A 21,394-nucleotide genomic window follows, 5' to 3' on the forward strand; every position below is an offset into this window, starting at 1 on the left:
AAGTGTTTCAGCTGCCCATTCGTCCGGAGCAACATCCTTTCTTTCTGGAATCTGGTCACGAACTCCTACAATAATTCAGACTCTCCTTGTGCAATCCTGAATATGTTAGCCTTTCGGGCATGTACCTTTCTGGCCCCGACATGAGATTTGATAAAAGAATATCCGAGCATCTCGAAGGAATCTATTGAGTGCTCGGGTAAGAGCGAATACCATGTTAGGGCACCTTTCGTGAGGGTCTCCCCGAATTTCTTCAGTAAGACTGACTCAATCTCGTGCAGAGCTAAATCGTTCTTCTTCACTGCCATTGTATAGGTGGTGATGTGCTCCTGAGGATCCAAAGTCACATCATACTTCGGCACGTCTGGCATCTTGAACCTCTTCGGAATCAATTCTAGTGCCACACTTGGTTTGAACGACAACTAGGTGTATTTCTTTGAGTCCGGTCCTTTCAATACTAGTGGTGCACCCGAAATCTGATCCAATCGGGTGTTTATTTCCCCCATCAATCGCATGAGTTCGGTTTTAAAGGGATCGTTCTCATTGTTGTTACCGAATTCGCTACTATTCCCCCCAGCCCTATCGAGACCGACTTCGCCCCTCGGGGTGGTGTTGTCGACCCTCTGCATTGTTTAATTTGTGGGAGCACCGAGAGGAACTGGACCTTGTCCATTCGCGCTATTGGAAGCACCTGACAACGCCTGTCTCAATTCCATCATGACCTGCTCCTGTCGTGAGAGGTGGCCTTTGTTGCTCCCGCATTATCCTTATTATTTCAGCGACGTTCTCGTCTTCAGCATCATCAGGAGTTGCCTCTCGAGCATATCGTGGATATTTCTCGCCATGGACCGACGTGGCCTCATCCCTATCGTTGGGGGTATCACCGATCGAGTCTTCGTGCTGATGCTGATTTCCTTAGGCCCCAACGTTGTGTGCGATGTTGACATCACTATCTGCCTTTTTTGTATGATTTTTGCTAATAATAAAGAATCAAACAGGTTAGTAACATATGCAAGGATCAACTCAATTATACAACTATCTAAGCACCACGGTGGGCGCCAAACTGTGTACCCGTAAAATGGTACAGTTGAATTAATACGTGATTTTATAGATAAGTGAATCGATTTGATCCCAAAATAATAAATAAATTAAATAAGAGGATAAGACTGAGCGGAAAGAGTGAGATAAGACAGCAGAAATGTTGGTTGTGGGAGCAGAGATCCCAGAGGCAGTGGTAACGATATTAATAAGCAAGAAGATCAAATATTGTTGAGCTTTGAAGAGTATATAGCATAAGCTTGTCAGAAAATTCGTGTCCTACAATAGCTGTTGAGCTCACTATTTATAGTTGTTCCTAGGGAGCAAGGTCCTAGGATCAAGCCCCTCTTAAATGACAATTATGGGGGCCATTAAAGAATGTGTAACGGTAGCCAATGAATGTCATATTCTCTGTAACGGACTACGTACTTAATGCTGTAGAATATTCTCCATTAAGTACTACAAGGTGTCAGACATTTATTTTGTCAACATTCCCTTCGGGAACAAACGAGATTGCTACCTTCGGACCTGATTGCCATTTGCCTCGCTTTTCATGTGCCTTCGGCTCCGTATACCGCTTTATTATGCGATCATTTAATATGAACATATTTTACCATATACAACACTCTCTTCCCGTGAGCTCATATGGATTAAAGAATTAATCCGTAACTACCCAATTCATACAAGTTCACAAATAATAGCAAAGTATATTACAATTTGAAATAGAAGATATCAAAAACATAAAATTTTTAAAACTAAACAATAAGAAGAGATATCACAATAAAAAATAAAAAATCACATGGTAGTAATTTTATCAATAAATATGGAAAATAATGTTGGTTAAATTATATTTGTTGCTTTTGAGATGTTACTTACACATGCTATATATATATATATATGTCTATTTAGCCAACCGATCAAATATATAACTTGCCCTACTATTAAGCATTAAAAATATTTAGGCACACACATTTATTGAGAACAATGAGCTTAGGCTTGGGCTTGGATTGGTTTATTTAGGCCCAACCTTACTGCATGAATTGGTTCAGCTTATTTGTTTTTGGTATCCGCTATTCGTATTGAGACCCTTGACTATTCTCGATTTGCATTGCGTAATATTCATTAAAAGAAAAAGTGCTCCCTATTAAAAAAATTTCATTTCCAGAGTTCTGGTTCAGTTTATGAACTAAAACCCCTTTGATCTATTAATAAGTTATTCTCCACAAATAATTATATCTTATTGGTTTTGTTGTGGTCGTATCCAATCAAAAAGTAGCACTTATAAAGAGAGTGATTTGTACGAAAGTACACCCCAACACAACATATTGCACTAATATAGTCATCTTTTTAAGTTTGCAACCGCATAACCCATTATTCTTTTGCAACATTATTTATACACATGAGATGTAACATTATACAACAATATATCTTTATTATAATATTGTATAAAAAATTGGGTTTAGGAACTTCAACTCACGAAAATATCACCAAATAACTCAAATTTTTGCGAAATAGTTAACTTCAAAATGACGTTCCCAACGAACCCCAATCATGAGTTGTCAAAAATTTCAACAAATCACAAAACCATTTTTATGTTTTTAAAAATCCCAACAATGAAATTTTTAATTTTTCATTTTAATTTGTCGAATAATATTTAAATCTATGATGATAAATATAAATATCACTCTCAATCAATTTTTAACACAGATCTTCTTAGTATCAAGTTAGTAGGTAAAAAAGAAATTTAAATCATATACAAATAAGTTAAAATAGGCTAAGAAAAAGAATATAGGCAAAAATTAATTGAGGAAGTGGTGTTTGGGCTTTTGTAAATGCTAAAAGTAAGAGGACAAGTGGACAATGGTCCAATGTCAAAAGCCCCTATACTCGGGAAAAAATTGAATATACTCGATTAAAATTACACCTACATATATCTAGGAAAAAAATAGACTTAAAAAAAAAAAAAACAAAATAGAAACCGAAAAAGCAAAAACCCTAAAGCGACTAAACCCCTTCCCCAAGCTTTCGTACCCTTTTTTCAGGCTCATCTCCTCTAACTTTCTAGACGGTTTATTGTATCTCCGTCGTTTAGAACAGGTAATCAGATATTCCTCTCAGTTCTCCATTTTCTTTAACTTCATATATGCTCTCTTTATTTCTTTGTATAGTTTTGCTTTTGACCCGGCTGAAGTTGAATTTTCCTTCCACCGCTTCATTAATAGGTTTTATCGGCCTTTAAATTGCTGTTTTCGTGCTACACTGGACAAATTTAGCTAACAATTAACTTGAATAAGGCTATGTTATTATGATTCCGTGTCTTAAGTAAATAGATCTAGGGTAATCTTCACCACGTGAGCTAGCTTTTGAGGTTTAGGTATTTTTAGCTCAGTAATTTGTCAGAAGGTAGTTTGAGGAGGTGTGTGCTTAAATAGCTGATTAGCAGTCTAATTTCCTAATTAAGTTGCATAGTTTACTGAGATATTTTCTATTTTCTTTCTCCACTGTTTGTCTTTGTTGTTCCGTCTTAGCTCTTAGTTGTGTAGGTCAAGCTAGTTAACATTTAGTATTGGTACGAAATTCGGACCAAATAGAGTCAAATGGTTACAGATGATTCATATAGCCGATCCCGACTACTGTGGAGTTGATTGATTGACAAATTGATTGTATTATTTGCTAATTGCATTTTTGATGCAGGAGCTATTGTAACTGAGCATTTTTGGATCTCTTTACTGAGACGTTTTTTTTCTGATTGGTGTTTGCTAGCTTTGCTGCTGATGTTAGATTTTAGGAAATATTATTTTACTTCTGCATGATGCTTTGCCAGTTACTTTTTCCATTACGTATCAAAAATAGTTTGCCAGTTACTTATTTAAGATAAGATTATTTAAATTGCATAATTTCTAACCATCTGAATGTACATATTTACTACAACAACAACAATACACTTAGTGAAGTCCCACAAGTGGGGTTGGAGAGGGTAGTGTCTACGCAGAAGGGTTGGAGGCCTTACCCCCTACCCTGGGAGGGTAGATGGGTTGTTTCCGATAGACCCTCGGCTCAAGAATGTATATATTTACTAGTATCATTTTTTTGTCTCCCTGCATTTTATGCCATAGGAATTTACATCTAAGATTTTTCATAATCTGTAGAGAATCATAGTGTACAGAGAAAAGGTCCATGGTAGTTTAAACGGTAAGGAAAGTGAGAAGAAATCAAATGTTGAATGGTTACTGGGTTTTGAATGACTTGAGGATATGATACAGCGTTAGCCTTGTTATCGTAACAAGCTAGATATGTTAAGCAACATACAGATGGTTTGCTGGTAATCTTTTGAGTTTAACAGAATATCTTTTGTCTATCTTTCTAGTGTAGATCTTACAACAACGACTACTAGTACTACTGCTACAACACCTCAATTCAAAACTAGTTGGTGTTCGCTACATGAAAATCCTCTATGTCAATTTTTCTGATATTATTGTGTATTAGGATTATTTTTTTTAAAAAAACTGAAAACTATCAAGTCTCTTTGTGGGGCTTTCTTTTGCTTATCGACTAAGTCAGAGGTTTTTGATTCCATGCTTTATAAAGCATTTCAGGATGCACATGGAGCAGTCCTTTCCATATTTGCATGCTTTTCTTACTTGGTAATTCGAAATGATGACTATGGTTGCCTTGCTTTCAGGTATTAGCAAGATGAATCTCAACAATGTTAAGGTTCCTAAGATGCCTGGCGGTGGTGCAGCTTCCGCTTTGATCAAGTTGGGAGTAGTGGCTGGTCTTGGTGTGTATGGAGTTGCTAACAGTCTCTACAATGTTGATGGTGGACACCGCGCAATTGTGTTCAACCGTATTATTGGTGTTAAAGATAAGGTAACAACTTTTCTTGCCTTGTTTGGTGGACTTCTCTAGGAAATATTGGTGGTGTTAAAGAGAAGGTATCTACTACTTCTGCTTTGTTGCATTGACTCTTTGACACACTTCATCAGTGGATAAATTGTATTGACTTGACTAGCATCAGTCACCCTCAAAATTCTGTGTGTTTTGCATGTCGAGACCAAAATTTTATTCACATCCTTGTGGATCCGACGGCCTTCTGCAATATTTAATTTCTTTTTATAGTATGGTCTTTACTCTTTAATACTTCCCTTGTTGATTATGTTTGGTGGATATAATTCATGAGGTTCAGCAGGTAAGATGTGCACAGTTCTTTTGCAGGGCAAAATGTTTCTATGTAATGCCAAGTTTCACAAAATAGAAGTAATACTTATGATGTTGATATTTTATTAAATTCTGTCATGTCCTGGCACATTGATATGTTTTGGATTTGCTGGCTCTTTATATGTGTTTTGGAGCCCTTTTCTTTGATTTTATTGGATCTTGTTACTTCAATGTGGTTGTTGGGAGACTTATGCCCTAGTGTATGGCCTTTACCTGTTTTTCCTCTGTTTATATGTGCCGGAGGTTTTATTGATAAGTGCACTAAATGTTTGATGAATAGGTTTATCCAGAAGGGACACATTTCATGATCCCTTGGTTTGAAAGGCCGGTCATTTATGATGTTCGTGCACGTCCTCATCTAGTGGAGAGCACTTCAGGAAGTCGTGACCTTCAGATGGTAAATTCTTCTATGAAACATGTGTTGCTCCATTTTACAAGATATTAAAGGAAAAAAGAAGGCAAACATTTCGTCTTGACTTGTGAAGGGCAAGCGTTGGTCATAGTCAACATTTTGCTTAATCCTAGGAACAGTTTTTTCTTGTGGCTTTGGCAGAATAACAGGTTTAAATGAAAAATAATGTTCCAACTTATTTCACAGGTCAAAATTGGTCTTCGAGTTCTCACTCGTCCTGTTCCGGACCAACTACCCACTGTTTACCGAACACTTGGTGAGAACTATAATGAAAGGGTCCTCCCTTCCATTATTCATGAGACTTTGAAAGCTGTGGTTGCTCAGTACAACGCAAGCCAGCTCATCACCCAGAGAGAGGTATTTGCAAGAGGCCTTGCTTTACATTGTTAATGTTGCTCTTTGTCAAAGTAGTTATTGTGCTAGAGATACTTATCTAAAAAAGTTATTGTGCTAGATATGGTAATCCGTCCCATCTTTACTGTGTGAGTGATGGTTTGGAGGAAATGTTCAATTGTTAGATATACCGCTTCTTCCTCTGGCACCTAACTGTAAATTTTCTTCTTCGGCTTCCCTAGAAACTATTTGAAATCGTTTCTGTTTTGCTCAATCTTGTGTACTTTTTGCAGAATGTTAGTAGAGAAATACGCAAGATTTTGACAGAGAGAGCAGCTAACTTCAACATTGCGCTAGATGATGTGTCCATTACTAGTCTGACTTTTGGAAAGGAATTTACAGCTGCAATTGAAGCAAAACAGGTGGCTGCTCAAGAAGCTGAGAGGGCTAAGTTTGTTGTGGAAAAGGCTGAGCAAGATAAGCGAAGTGCTATAATTAGAGCTCAGGTAAAAATATTTCCAGCGCTTAACCTTCCTTGTTTAATTTAATCTCTAGTTGCTCCATGATACTGGCATTTTCCCTTTGCTGGCTTGATGACGTTTTTTTTTCCGTGTGTTCTGCTTTGCTCTTGAAGAAGAAAATTGAAGATTGTTTACCTGGACCATTATGAAACTAAATATTGAATTCTCTGTGCTGTTTCACAGGGTGAGGCTAAAAGTGCCCAGCTCATCGGTCAATCTATTGCCAACAATCCAGCATTTATCACGCTTAGGAAAATTGAAGCCGCAAGAGAAATTGCACAAACTATGTCACATGCAGCCAACAAGGTGTACTTGAGCTCAGATGATCTGTTGCTCAATCTTCAAGACTTCAACTTGGATAGCGCTGGAAAAAGGTGAAATTTTGATACTACCAAATAAAACAGTTCCTGTTTCAACATTTCACGTTATTCCCCAAACCAGTTAAATTGTGGGGGACTCTGCTACATGTTTTTGCATAGTGACTGATCGCACTTCTCAGTTTCTTGGACTGAATGGGGAGTCCTTTGTCTTAAGGACTTGTTGTCAAAGGAAAGCCCTTGTCCTGTTTCGGATGTTATCAAAACGTTTATTATGCACCAAAACAAAAACAGAATTGTATCAGTGTTTTCCGTTTTTCCCCCTCACATCCTTTCAACTTACAGTTTCTCCTCTGTTAAGAACCAAAATAGTTGTGGTTATTACAGTCTTAACGTATTACAGGATATGCATCCTCGACTATAAAGGTTTTTTCCTATATGCCCATAAGGTCAATTTTTTTCTGGTGTGGCCTATGGTAGAGGACGGGGTTGTAAGCAATAGCACTTTAAAAACATCAACCTTTTCACATGGTGTAGTTTAATTGCTCAACAAATTGAGCACAATTCTTACCTTCCTAACCTTACAGAGATACATGAACCTTTTCATTGGTGCGGTAGTAAGGTCTAATCGTAATAAAATTACAGAACCATAATTCAATGTCATGTACTACAATGATGACCTCTTCTAGACCTTAGCTATTTGCATATTTGTGTGGATACGATGAAGAATCTTGTATTTATTTAGTTCGTTAGCTATAAGCAAATCACATCTCATAATTCTGATTGATTCGAGTGGTCCACTTAATCAAAATCTTCTTTAATTTTGTTTCCTCTTTCTTTTCTTTTTTTCCTTTAAAAATTTCCGACATAATTACTGCTAATAAATATTGAATCTAACTCTTTTTACCTAACTGTGACATTTTCTTAACTCTGTAGTTTTTAGTGAAAATGTTCATCTGCCAAACACATGATATATCAGCTTCTTTGAGGATATTCCAACTTGTTTTCTTTTGATTCATAAATCATTCTTCCTGTTCATATAAGTGAACTTAAAAATGAAAAAAGAACAATCATAAACCATTGTTTAAAATATAACACTAATTATGAGGCGACTTAAATTTGTGTGCACATCATAGGTAGTAGCTTTTGAAACCACTCGATGATGGGTTTAATTGTTATAAATGAAAGTAGATTCTGAACCCTAAAACACACTAATAAAACAGGCACAGTATGCGTATTAAAAAAAGTTAGGACAAAACTTGCATGAACTTAAATTATATATTAGATAATAAGAAAATAAATATCTCAAAAAGGTAAAACAAAGGTGTACAGTCACTATAAAATAAAGATACCAAAAGTATGATTTCCCTAGTTCAACTCTCGATCATATTGTGTTTTTTGGTTTTATTTTACCGTAGGTCATAATGTTATATCTCCTTAGTCCTTCCTATGTGTTTCCATTTCCTTTTCTTAATATTTTTCGGAGAGCTTGAAAGTAGAGAAGTAGCTAAAAATTGGAATGACATGTCATTCATTCATGAATCCAAATTCTTTCCAGCAGGAGTGGAGCTATAGGGGAAATGGGTTCTTACGAATCACTTATATTACACTCCTACTATGTTTATAAAATTAATTTTTTTAAACGATATATAGTAATATTGAATCACCATAATATTTTTTTGTATTTAAGTTTTTATTTATAAAATTTCGTTAATAAAAATTCTGCCTCCGTCTCTGTTTTGGTATATATAACTTCTCTCCCTAACGAAGAAATGGCTACGTCATGTATGCAACAAGTGACACGACAAACCAACAAAGTGCATGGCATGGCTACACTATTTTTCTTTCTTATGATTCCACGAAAAATGTCGTAAGTCTAATTGGTCGCCGACAATACCAAAATTTCCAAAGCTAGTAGTACTAGTGGAGTAGTAGTAATTATAATAATTCGGCGGCCGTTTATGTTTACGTTTACTTGTACCAAATCTGAAATAGAAAACATGCCACGTCTTCTTCTCCCTATTTCCTTCCCTCTAGAACACATGACGGCTTTACTCATCTTTCATTTAATATATTCCTTTAATGGCGACCCCATTTTAAAAAGGAAAAAAGAAGAAGAAAATTACATTTCCTCATATAAATGAAAGTTGTTACACCACTTGTTTGTAGTAAAAAAAGTTAAAATTGCAGTGTCACGAATTTATAATAGTGTTCATGCGATGCATGAGTTTGAATCAAATGGTCTTCTACAGGATTGATTCAGAATTTAAATGTTATAAAATTTAAGTCGAAAAAGTGAATTCTTAAATGTCTATAGACGTGATTTATACTTGTTTGACTCAAGTTATACTTGTTTAACTCTCGAATTATATGAATATCAACCTAGATATATTTAGGATTTAAATTTATGAATATAAACTTGCACTAAACTCATTATACTGATAAAACTATAGGTCCAAACTTAACATTTGTTAAAATTTTAATAGGTGTTACTGATCACGCCCAACTCTAGTCCTAAAAAGGATAAGCGGTCGCTGCAAATATAATATCCGGTCTAAGAGTCCGGAGTCGAATCCCACAGAGAACTAAGGTTTAGCTACAATTGTTTACTATCACTAAGAAGACAAGCTCGAACAATTCCTAAGTAATAAGATTCTGTTTTCTAACTAATTAATTAACAAATTAAAATAGTAAATTAACAACTAAAGATACTAAGGATTGGAGATAATATTAAGGAGGCCTAGAGTTATGATTTTCCAATAGTCGGAATTCTTCCCGCTATGTCTTCTATAATTTCGCCTAAGTTTTTTCTACCGATCGTGAGTACTTTGGGTGTCGTAGTTCTCTCTCGAGCAACTACCACAATTTACTAGACATATTCTCTCGAACTATGCTAGCTGTCACTAATTCACCGCTCACTACGATCACACCAATATTTCGTTATCTCTAATCCCACTTTTAAACCATCCGTATTGATCTCTTACATATGTTAGGAGTGATGTTGTTCAACAACTACCTAAATATGTACCCTCTCTCAAGCAATACACACTAAATAGGCACAGTCAATTGATGGCCATTCAATCAACAACAATAAACACGTAGTTGAACAAGTAAAGATATTCAAAGGAGAATTATAATAAAACGTAACAAGAATTTATCCTCCAAAAGGTTCCATCAAACCCTAGATGAGAAAGTTTAGCTACTCATAACCATACTAACAATCATGATAATAATTGAGAGCATTAAAATATAGATTAAGGAAGAACGGAAGAGAAAACTCTTATGATTCATTGCTTCCAAGTGTTCCCGTAGCCTTTTGCCTCTCCAATAATGCTCATTAAGAAATAAGTTTAGAACCCCTTTTATACATGTTGGGGGCGTGTAGGGTCGAAACTACCAAGTTCTAGCCGAATTAGGACGAAATACGCCCTTAGTCGTCTCGCTTGGCGCCTGGCGCCAACCAAGACACCAAAATTTTCCACTATTCTGCCTTTGGCATTTGGTTGGTGCGTGGCAACCTGGGCACCAAACTCATACTCCCTCCACATTCTTCTGTTTTTACTTGTCTTTGCATGCAAGCTTGCCAAATCACTTCAAATTGACTTTTACACATAAAAACACAATTATTAAGCTCAAGTCACAAATATTTATACTAAAGTTAACAAGATTGAGGTATAATGCAAGGAAAATTACATGCGAGAATATGATTTTTTAGCCTAATATCACCACCACACACTTAAGATCTTGCTCGTCCTCGAGCAACCTAACACCTTGCTAACCAAACAATGCACGCAAGACATCATACAATGGAGGAATATTTGGCAATTCAACACACTACACCAATGACCATGGTTGATACCAACAGTTGAGCCCTTGCATACGCATTCATACATTTCCCAACTTTCACATTTCGGAATATTAGTGACCAATTAAAAACACTCAAACAACCTGCCCATAACCACCCAACCTCAAAGACCGACTCGTCGCCAATAAGCACTCTCAACTCGTGCACTCACCCAACAAGAGGTGTTTAATAACGTCACCTACCTGTCATGGAATCATGTGCCTCACCAAAGAGGGTATTTCTTCCACACATTCAAATATGCATTCGAATATAATTTAAGGACATCACATATATGAACAAAGAACCACTCACTCTCATAATGAGTTTCATGTGCATTCTGTGATTGTACCATAGGCTTTCCCATAGTGTATATCTCCACTAATCTAAGCTCGCAAAATCTAAGATCAATTAGGTCTTTACGGGTTGTAATGTAAGATAAGGGACATGTAGGTTGTAGTTTGTGTATAGTGACTAACCCTCCTAAGTACTTTTATATACTACACTTAACTTTCAAATACACACTCTTTATGCCAATTCCAGCAATGCCACTAAACCATGTACAACTTGGCCCTTCTTCTTTAAGCACATCTATACACTCATTAGCCCGGATCACGATGAACCGGAGGTGTATTTTCTATATACTTATTTTTCTCCTTTTTGTATTTTCTTTGCTTTTTTTCTTTATCTTTTTTTTCCTTCAACACTCTCCATAAATTTAGGTTGCCCGGCTAATGATCTTCCAAAACATACATGCACCTTTTTGGCTTTTCTATGATTCCACTCAAAAGCTACCCCAACTATCACCTAACTCTTCTAGCGACTTAAGTGCTTTCGAAGGTAAAGGTTCGAAAAGATTTAATTAAGAACAAAATGGGAATCGGCTTGTAATGTGGGTGCCAAAGAAAAAGCTTATAGGCTCAAATGGGCTATCTAAGGATAATTTTATTTATGGTGGCATAATAGCTCAATGGACAATCAAAGAAACGCATACATCATCCCCTAGACTCACAAAACTTACTCTTTTCGCTTCGACTAACACACATGGCAAGTTCTAGACAAACACATGATAGCACAGAATGTAATCACCATCTCACATCACACAATGCACATGACCCCAATCGGTACGGTTCCATTCCAACTCTCAAGTTTAGGCAAGTTATCACAAAGTCAAGAAGTATTAAGCAATAAAGCACTACATGAACAATGAGTCAAGTAACCGAGAGAAAGTGCCACAGACAGGCTATTCAATCTTTCACGGTATCAATTTTTATCAAAACATGTTAGGAAGGTAATTTACATGCTAAGGCCTAACTATATTAGTATCAAACAGTTCAAAAGGCACATGAGAGCACTCAAGTTTTCTTCCCTCAATTTTCTAAAAATAAAATTACCCGCTTCAAGTTACATCCCTTGGAAAAGAACTGATGCCAAAAGAAAAATCAATGGGGATTATTATCTACCTACGACTAAATAAAAAATATTTTTAGATTTTTTATTGAACCTTAATCCCTCAAGAAAGTTGTCCAAGAGATCCATCATCAGGAAAAGTTTCTTTTTTTTGTTAAACTAACACAACTAAAATAACATAGAAAATTACTCAAACAATCTCCTCATCCCACACTTAAAATTGTGCATTGTCCCCAATGCACATCATAAATAACAAGAGGGTGAAAGAAACTCCCTGGTAGGCCAGAGGCCGAAGCATCAGCAGCTCATGGGGTACTCAGACTTCTCCCTGGCCTGGTAGGCCAAAGGCCGAAGCATCAGCAGCTCATGGGGTTCTCAGACTTCTCCCTGGCCTGATCCCTCGTGCGGGTACCTCGTACTTAGTTCCAACCATCTGGTTTGCTTTTGCTTCCTTCCAATGGCTTTGCTTTCCATGCTCCTACAAAATAAAAATAAAAAACTACACTACAAAAATAACACAATTAAAAAAGTAAAAAAATAAAATAAATAATAAAAATCAGTAAAGTTGGGTTGCCTCACAACAAGCGTCTAATTTAACGTCGCGACACGACATGAATCACTTTCTGCCTCCACTTCGAACTTATGAATTGGACCTCAAGTTTTGATTCCGCTCTATGATCATGCTCTTGGGGTGGTGTAAAGCCTTGAAAGCCAAAAGTTAAATAATTCCTTATGTACTTTTTGGCTTTAAGCTGAGGAGTATCACCTTGCCTAGACGACCTCAAAAGTTTTAAAATATATGGCTGGTCTACCTCTTCCCTTGTCTCCTTTCTACGCTCGTAAGGATCCATTCTCATTTCACCATCCGAACACAATATAGAGAAGTGTTTGGAATGAGGTCCAACACGCTCAAATACCTGAACTTCGATATGTTCATCATCCTCTGTACCAATGACACTGGAGTCAACTGAATATTTATCCTCAATGTCCTCGGTTGACTCTAGTATCACGCCTTCAACATCGGCATCCTCAAATCCTAGTTGGCTAGGTTGTTGGTATTCTACTCTGACCTCCTCCATCAGAGTGTCAACTTCTGACTCTAACTCATATTGTTTTTGGCTACTATCTACCAGATTGACTTGTCGAACATTCAAAGCTTCCACCACTTGACTCACTTGAGCCTTCAAGTTGTGAATAGTTGTATCTTGCATTACTATATGTAATTGTGTCTTATTATTTTGTTCCACAAGGCACATTAACATATCTTTAATCTCCTTTAGGTCAGCATCTCCAGGTTCTTTGTTCCTAGTAACTTCACAAGTAAAAGTAGAACCATCATAATAAGGGGTAGGGGTGAGGATAAAAAATATAAGCACAACCATAAAAGTGATCATCTTGACCACCACACATATCACACACATTCCACACATTAGATTGATTTGGTGCACATAACTTGCTCTCGGGAATATATTGATAATTTTGGCACGAGTGGTTTCCTCCACAATATGCATAAGGAAGATCAAAAGTAGAATTGCCAACATCAAAACTCCCATAATTCCAAGATGCCATGTTTCTCAAATCAACAAGTAAAACTAAAAAAAAGGATAAGCGGTCGCTGTAAATATAATATCTGGTCTAAGAGTCCGGAGTCGAATCCCATAGAGAACTAAGGTTTAGCTCAACTGTTTACTATCAATAAGAAGACAAGCTCGAACAATTCCTAAGTAATAAGATTCTGTTTTCTAACTAATTAATTAACAAATTAAAATAGTAAATTAACAACTAAAGATACTAAGGATTGGAGATAATATTAAGGAGGTCTAGAGTTATGATTTCTCTAATAGTCGGAATCCTTCCCGCTATGTCTTCCATAATTTTGCCTAAGTTTTCTCTACCGATCGTGAGTACTTTGGGCATCGTAGTTCTCCCTCGAGCAACTACTATAATTTACTAGACATATTCTCTCGAACTACACTAGCTGTCACTAATTTACCGCTCACTACGATCGCACCAAGGTTTCATTATCTCTAATCCCCCCTTTAAACCCTCCGTATTGATCTCTCACATACGTTAGAAGTGATATTGTTCAACAACTACCTAAATATGTACCCTCTCTCAAGCAATACACACTAAATAAGAACAGTCAATTGATGGCCATTCAAACAACAACAATAAATACGTAGTTGAACAAGTAGAGATATTCAAAGGAGAATTATATTAAAACGTAACGATAATTCATCCTCCAAAAGGTTCCATCAAACTCTAGATGAGAAAGTTTAGCTACTCATAACCATACTAACAATCATGATAATAATTGAGAGCATTAAAATACAGATTAATGAAGAACGGAAGAGAAAACTCTTGTGATTCGTTGCTTCCAAGTGTTCTTGTAGCCTTTTGCCTCTCCAATAATGTCTCCACCTTAAGAAATAGGTTGAGAACCCCTTTTATACATATTGGGGGGAGGGGGGGAGTGTAGGGTCGAAACTACCAAGTCCTAGCCGAATTACGACGAAATCTGCCCTTAGCCGTCTCGCTTGGCGCCAACTAGGACACCAAAATTTTTTACTATTCTGCCTTTGGCGTTTTGGTTGGTGCCTGGCACCAACCTGGGCACCAAACTCATACTCCCTCCACATTCTTCTGTTTTTACTTCACTTTGCATGCAAGCTTGCCAAATTACTTCAAATTGACTTCTACACATAAAAACACCATTATTAAGCTCGAGTCATAAATATTTACACCAAAGTTAACAAGATTGAGGTATAATGCAAGGTAAATTACATGCAAAAACATGGATTTTTAGCCTAACATCAGTTATATATATATATATATATATATATATATATATATATATATATATATATATATATATACTCCAATTAAAAATTATGAGTTCAAATGAACTCATAGACTCTAGGCTACATCCGCCTCTGAATTGCCCGGATAGAAAAGGAGATAAGTTATTTTTAGTTGAAGGTAAAAAAAAAAAAGGCACTCTCTCATATTAAAAGTTCTTTAATAATTTTTTAACGGAAACCTTCTTATTAACCATTTGAAAAACACAATATCTGAAATGGGCTTCATTTTTCCTTTGGTTTCATGAGTTGGACTTCTAATAAACAATTACAGGGATTACAGCTGCAAGAGCAATGCCTGGAGAATACTCCATGGTAAGTTTAATTTGACTAAGCACTCTAGATATTTTTATTCTATTAATTAATATTCCTAGAAAAGTAAATAGACAATAAGAACTAGGCATGTGTTTCATTTTTGTATTTTAGAAACAACACATATATAGTGGGACTGCTTATTCAGTACTCTTTACGTAGTCAAAAATCAAAAGTTGCCTTCCTTATTATTATCCTCATTAAAATAACAATTTGTTAAAGAGAGGACAAGACATCAACAATGAGTAAGATATTCTACTGAGTAAATATTCTTTTGTTCATGTTTTTAGATATTCAATGACGTATTGGTAACTTGTTAGGATTATACTAATAATAGTTTCTTGTGGGAATAAATAATTGACTCGCTGTTTTCTAGCACATCACAAGAGCAGGACAAAATTCATTATATAGAAAAACTTGTCTTTTAACTAAATCTGTGAGTCATGACACGACATAAAACAGATATTGTGGTACTATGAATCTCAACATACAATATAATACCCCACAAATTTAACCAAAATTATAAGTAATATACGCCTACAGATTATTGTCTTATAATATATTAAAAAAATAGAGTAACTTCTAGAGTGTAATAAATAATATAATAATGTCACGTGGAACTACAACACAATGGCATGTAAGCTTTACGAGATATTTAATTAATATACATTTTGTACTTAGGAAAGGGGGTGAGTGAATTGGCGAACCTTGTCAAACGGTAAAAACTTCTCAGAAGTGAACCAAAGCATCTAAATTATGGAGTTGTATTGGGTAAATTTAATAGATTATAGGTGTATGTTTCTGGAGTAAGACACGTGACAATGAAGACAGATCGGAGACTAGTCAACAAATAGTTAATGTCGGATACAAGCATGTAATCGGTATTGCGTAAGCTCCGAAGGCATCAAAGTCGGGAAAGAGAATTTTAAAGCAAGGTACCAATTGGAGAAGGTATCATTAAAGAAGCAACCATTACAAAAAATCGTGGCATTTATTCTCAAACGTTATGCAGCCATCAAAAAGGAATTTTTAATTATTACCTTTAAGAGAGCAAGATTTGAAGATCTTGTCTGTGCTTATTGAAGGGACACGAATTACTTGTATTGCAAAAGCTAATATACTTCCCTCATTCTTACAAAACTTTATACAATTGCTATTAAGGTTTTCTAACTGTTCTTAGTTCCGGTAGGATCAACCTTAAATCCAAGTTTGTTCTTTTTAAATTATCTTTATTTTATTTTCTTTGTACTGTGTTATTTTACTAATTAGATCAATTTAATTCACGTGTCTATAAACCACGTTGCAAATCAATTTTACCTATTTGCAGGTAAACAGGAGTGACTTCAGATATTGAGATTTTAAGTTTTGTAAAATAATATTATGACTTGTATTGTTAGTTTGTTAGTTTGTATATGTGATGTTAGTCTGTTAGTTAATAGTTGGTTAGCAGTAGTTAGTCAGGGTGATGTGGCAACGTCCCATTGGTTAAGTTAATTAGTGAGTCGGTTAGTGCAGTTCTGTATATAACCACCTGCATAGTCCCTAATGAATCAGATGCTTTCATTTTGTCTGAAAATGCTCTCTTCTTCTCCTCTCTAGAAGCTTCCTCCATTAAAAGACTTGTCAAGCTTGAGGCTTCAAGTGCAGATTAGCACTGCTTTTGGCATAGTATCAGAGCGGTAGCTACTGATAATCCGCTCAAATTCATTAGTGTGATTTACAACATCCTCGAGTTTATTGATCCTTCATTTACTGAGTGATTTTTCGAAATTGAATTCTTCAATGGTAGAAACAATAATTTCCTATACACATCCACTATACCTTGGTCTATTGGACACTCCTGGCGTTGTTCTAATCCCTGTGAAGCTAACAGGATCTGAGAACTATGGCTTTTAGAGCAGGACGATGAAGATCGCATTATTGGGGAAGAGAAAGCTAGGGTTTATGACTGGCACTTGCAAAAAAGAGTCATGTGAGACAGAATTGCATGAACAATGGGAAACGTGTAATGCAATTATTCTCTCGTGGCTCATGAACACAATGTCAAAAGAACTCCTTAGTGGAATTGCATATGCTACAAATGCTCATTTGGTCTGGGAAGATCTAAGAGAACGATTTGATAAGGTCAATCGCATGAGGATATTTCAAATTCACATAGATATTGCTACTTTATCTCAAGGTACAAATTCTATCTCTACTTACTTCACTAAGTTGAAAGGTTTGTGCAATGAGTATGGTGCCATGGTGCTTGCTTCTAATTCGAGAGAGTATGCTGAACACCTACGACAATAAAGGTTACTACAATTTTTAAGTTACCTAAATGACTCTTATGATCAAGCTAGGGGACAAATTTTGCTAAAATTCAATGAGCCATCTCTTAATCAGGCATATGCTATGGTAATTGAAGATGAGTCTGAGTATTCCTCTTCTAGCTTGAGCTCTTTGAGTGAAAAAGGTGATCCAATGGCCATGAAAGTTGGCAGGGGTCAAGGTTACAAGGGAAAGAAACCTTTTATGCAATGTGAACGTTGTGGACTTAGAGGTCACACAAAGGAAAAATGCTATAGAATCATAGGATATCCTGAAGAGTTTAAAGGGAAAAAGAAGTTTAACAATAGCAACACTGGTGGACAGCTTCGTAGAGGTAATGGCAATTTTGGAGGACAATTTAGAAATCAACAATCTATTAATGCTGTGAATAATGTCTGCGGAAATGCTAGAAGTGCTGACGTTCAGTCCCAAAGTCCTTCACCAACTGCTGATTTACAGACTACTCTGGCTGAAAAAGGACCATACTTTACTGGGGAGCAATACAAACAGATCATAGGACTATTGAGCAAAGATAACATTGATGCCCAAGCTAATATGGCAGGTATTGCTGCTTGCTTAATGACTAGTAGTTTTGCAAAAGAATGGATTGTCGATTCAGGTGTTACACATCACATAGCAGCAACTGAAAACTTATTGAAAGATAGAGCTCATACTAGGAAGGTTTCTAAGGATAATGTACATCAGCCTACAGGAGATAAGGTTACAGTCTCATGTGTTGGTAAATCCTGCCTATTTGGAACTGAGTCCATTAGTATTGTGTTGTTCATACCTGACTTCAAATTCAATTTATTTTCAGTGTCCAAGTTAACCAGGGAACTCACATGCTCAGTCAATTTCTTCTTTGACTTTTTTTTTTTTAATTTCAGGACCTTTACAGTGGCAGGGTAAAGGGGATTGGTAAGAAGAATGCTGGGTTGTACATTTTGAGAGAAGCAATTAACAAAAACAAGATCAAGACACAAAGGCTGGTTGCTGTAGTGAATGGAGAAGACTGCAGACTATGGCATATGAGGCTTGGACATCCCTCACCAACTGCTATGAAGAGTATAAATTTAGAGAGTGCTGTAAAAAGTTAAGTGTTGAATAAATGTCCTGTTTGCCCACTAGCTAAGCAAACTAGACCAGTGTTTCCTACTAGCAATTCCAGAACTGATTCTCCCTTTGCTCTTGTTCATATGGACCTTTGGGGCCCTTATAAGGTTGCCAACTTTGATAAGAAATATTACTTCTTGACTTTGGGGCCCTTTCAGTCATTATACATGGACTCTTCTACTACAACTTAAATCAAAAGTCATTGTTGCAATTAAGAACTTTCTCTTGATGATAAATAAATAGTTTGGAACTATGGTGAAGATAATAAGATCTGATAATGGAACATAATTTTTTAATTTCCAGTGTAAAGCACTCTTGAAAGATCTAGGTGTGATACATCAGAGTAGTTGCACACACACTCCACAACAGAATGGTATTGTGCAGAGGAAACATAGACATATACTAGAGGTAGCAAGAGCTTTAAAGTTTCAGTCCAAAATGCCTATTAAGTATTGGGGCATCTGTGTTACAACTGCTGTGTACTTGATCAATAGACTACCCTCTGTAGCCATCGAAGGAAAGAGTCCCTATAAAATGCTACACTCTAAATCTCCATCTCTGAAACACTTGAGAGTAATATGATGCTTATGTTATGCAACCATTATACCTAGAGGTGATAAGTTTGCTGCAAGAGCTAGACCTGCAGTTCTTATGGGTTATTTTGAGAGATAGAAGGGCTATTTGTTGCTGGAATTGGATAGCAAATAACCTTTTGTGAGTAGGGATTTCAAGGATCCAGAGTTTCCTTTTGCTGCAAATTTAGACACAGATCAATCTTGGTTCCCTGACATGCCTGATAATGCACAAGATCAGGAAGTGCAAGAAGTGCAGACACCTAACACAGCAACTCACACACCTGATACAGTTGATGACCTTGAGCCTGAAGAATCAGTCACTAAAGGTTCTGAGCATGAACAGGTCATAACATCATAGGAAGAGATAACACAGGAGATTATCTCACAAGTAGCAGAAACACCAGCACCACCGGCGCATGTCAGAAGGTCTGCTAGGGAGTCCAAAGAGCCTATTTGGATGAAAGATTACATAGCACCAATCAGAGCTTCCAGCAAATATCCTTTGGCAAACTATATCTCCTATAATAATGTTACTCCAACTTACTTCAGTTACTTGTCCAAATTTTCCATCTTGGTGGAACCACAGACTTTCAAGCAAGCATTCAAAGATACAAGATGGATTCAAGCTACGCAACAGGAAATCCAAACTTTAGAGGACAATCACACTTAGGAAGTTGTTGATCTACCTGCAGGAAAGAACACTGTGGGCTCAAAGTGGGTATATAAGATCAAGTATCATGCTAATGGATAAGTTTAAAGATTCAAGGCTAGGTTGGTTGCCAAGGGGTACAGTCAGCAAGAGGGTCTTGATTATCATGGCACTTTATCTCATGTGGTCAAGATGGTCACAGTAAGGTATGTGATAGCACTAGCAGTATCCAAAGGTTGGTATTTATACCAAATGAATGTATACAATGCTTTCTTACAAGGTGATCTTTGTAAGAAAGTGTACATGGAACAGCCTGAAGGTTTTAGAAGATAGGGGAGCAGAAGGTTTGCAGGTTACTTAAATCCCTATATGGGCTTAAGCAAGCCTCTAGGCAATGGAACATCAAGTTGACAGAGGCATTGCTTGAAGTAGGATTTACTCAGAGTAGTCATGACTATTCTTTGTTCACCTGAAGAAGAAGGGTGGAATAGTGGTTGTCTTGGTCTATGTAGACAATCTGCTCATTATAGGAAGTAATGCCAATTTAATCATTGAAGCCAAGCACGTGCTCCATCAAAAATTCAAGCTGAAAGATTTAGGGGAACTCAGATACTTCTTGGGAATTGAGGTTCTTAGGTCAAAAGCTGGTGTTATATTAAATCAAAGGAAATATGTACTTGAGCTAATCTTCGATATGGGCCTCAGTGGAGCCAAACCTGTAATCACTCCTATGGAAATCAATCTAAGGTTGACCACAGTGGAGTATGACAAGGCTACTTGCATTATGGGAGATGTAGCATTGCAGCATCCTACTTCGTACCAGAAGTTGATTGGCAAGCTTATGTATGTTACAATTATAAGGCCAGATATTAGTTATGCAATCCGAAGCTTGAGTCAATTCATGCAACATCCTAAGAGGTCACACTGGGAAGCTGCACTTCGAGTGGTGAGATACCTAAAGAATGCTCCAGGTCAAGGTGTGTAGCTGAAAGCTGGGGCTGCAACTGAGTTGAGTTTGTGGAGTGATTCAGACTAGGCTGCATGCCCAAATACACACAGATTAGTCACAAGTTATGCAATCAAATTTGGAGAATCTTTGATATCTTGGAAGTCTAAGAAGCAACAGATAGTGTCCAGAAGTTTTTCTGAAGCTGAGTATAGAAGCATGGCTTTGATCTCATCCAAGTTCACACCTCAATTCGAGGTTATGAAAATGGTCGATGCAATAATAGTACCCAACAAGAGTCGGGGTCGAATTCCATAGGGATCTATAGATGGGAGTTTGTAGTATATATCGCAGCGTGTGAATTTGAATATCTAACTTTACTCTTCCGCAAAATTTGGTTGTTTTTGAAATCTAATTTGAACTACGATTACAAGTTGAGAAATAAAAACCAGGAAATTATTTTTGTTGTTTTTCAAATGTTATAAAAAGCCTAGGGCTATGACCTTCACCTAGGTGTTTGCCTAATGGGATATAAACTTTAAAG

General features: G+C 36.6%; 2 protein-coding genes across 2 annotated transcripts; both read left to right on the forward strand.

Moving 5' to 3' along the window:
• Positions 1-2,971: 2,971 nt before the first annotated feature.
• Positions 2,972-7,239, forward strand: LOC107800968 (prohibitin-1, mitochondrial). Its single transcript, XM_075236943.1, has 6 exons — positions 2,972-3,132; positions 4,718-4,905; positions 5,534-5,650; positions 5,852-6,022; positions 6,292-6,504; positions 6,703-7,239. Exons 2-6 carry the CDS (start codon positions 4,729-4,731, stop codon positions 6,895-6,897), a joined length of 873 nt encoding a protein of 290 aa, XP_075093044.1. The 5' UTR covers positions 2,972-3,132; positions 4,718-4,728; the 3' UTR covers positions 6,898-7,239.
• Positions 7,240-17,162: 9,923 nt separating this feature from the next.
• On the forward strand, positions 17,163-20,889 carry LOC142167796 (uncharacterized). The gene is made up of 8 exons (XM_075227728.1): positions 17,163-17,475; positions 17,596-18,287; positions 18,455-18,652; positions 18,984-19,159; positions 19,403-19,598; positions 20,022-20,110; positions 20,217-20,256; positions 20,380-20,889. Exons 1-8 carry the CDS (start codon positions 17,163-17,165, stop codon positions 20,887-20,889), a joined length of 2,214 nt encoding a protein of 737 aa, XP_075083829.1.
• Positions 20,890-21,394: the final 505 nt, after the last annotated feature.

This window comes from Nicotiana tabacum, chromosome 2 (assembly GCF_000715075.1).
Source record: "Nicotiana tabacum cultivar K326 chromosome 2, ASM71507v2, whole genome shotgun sequence".
NCBI classification, from domain to species: Eukaryota; Viridiplantae; Streptophyta; class Magnoliopsida; order Solanales; family Solanaceae; genus Nicotiana; species Nicotiana tabacum.

Excerpts from the sequence above, each read along its gene's own strand:
- LOC107800968 (XM_075236943.1), top strand. The coding sequence starts at position 4,729 with ATGAATCTCAACAATGTTAAGGTTCCTAAGATGCCTGGCGGTGGTGCA. Across the intron at positions 4,906-5,533 it reads TTATTGGTGTTAAAGATAAG|GTTTATCCAGAAGGGACACA; the intron begins GTAACAACTTTT and ends TTTGATGAATAG. Across the intron at positions 5,651-5,851 it reads GAAGTCGTGACCTTCAGATG|GTCAAAATTGGTCTTCGAGT; the intron begins GTAAATTCTTCT and ends CTTATTTCACAG.
- LOC142167796 (XM_075227728.1), top strand. The coding sequence starts at position 17,163 with ATGAAGATCGCATTATTGGGGAAGAGAAAGCTAGGGTTTATGACTGGC. Across the intron at positions 19,160-19,402 it reads ATCTGTGTTACAACTGCTGT|GGATTTCAAGGATCCAGAGT; the intron begins GTACTTGATCAA and ends TTTTGTGAGTAG. Across the intron at positions 20,257-20,379 it reads GGGGAGCAGAAGGTTTGCAG|AAGAAGGGTGGAATAGTGGT; the intron begins GTTACTTAAATC and ends GTTCACCTGAAG.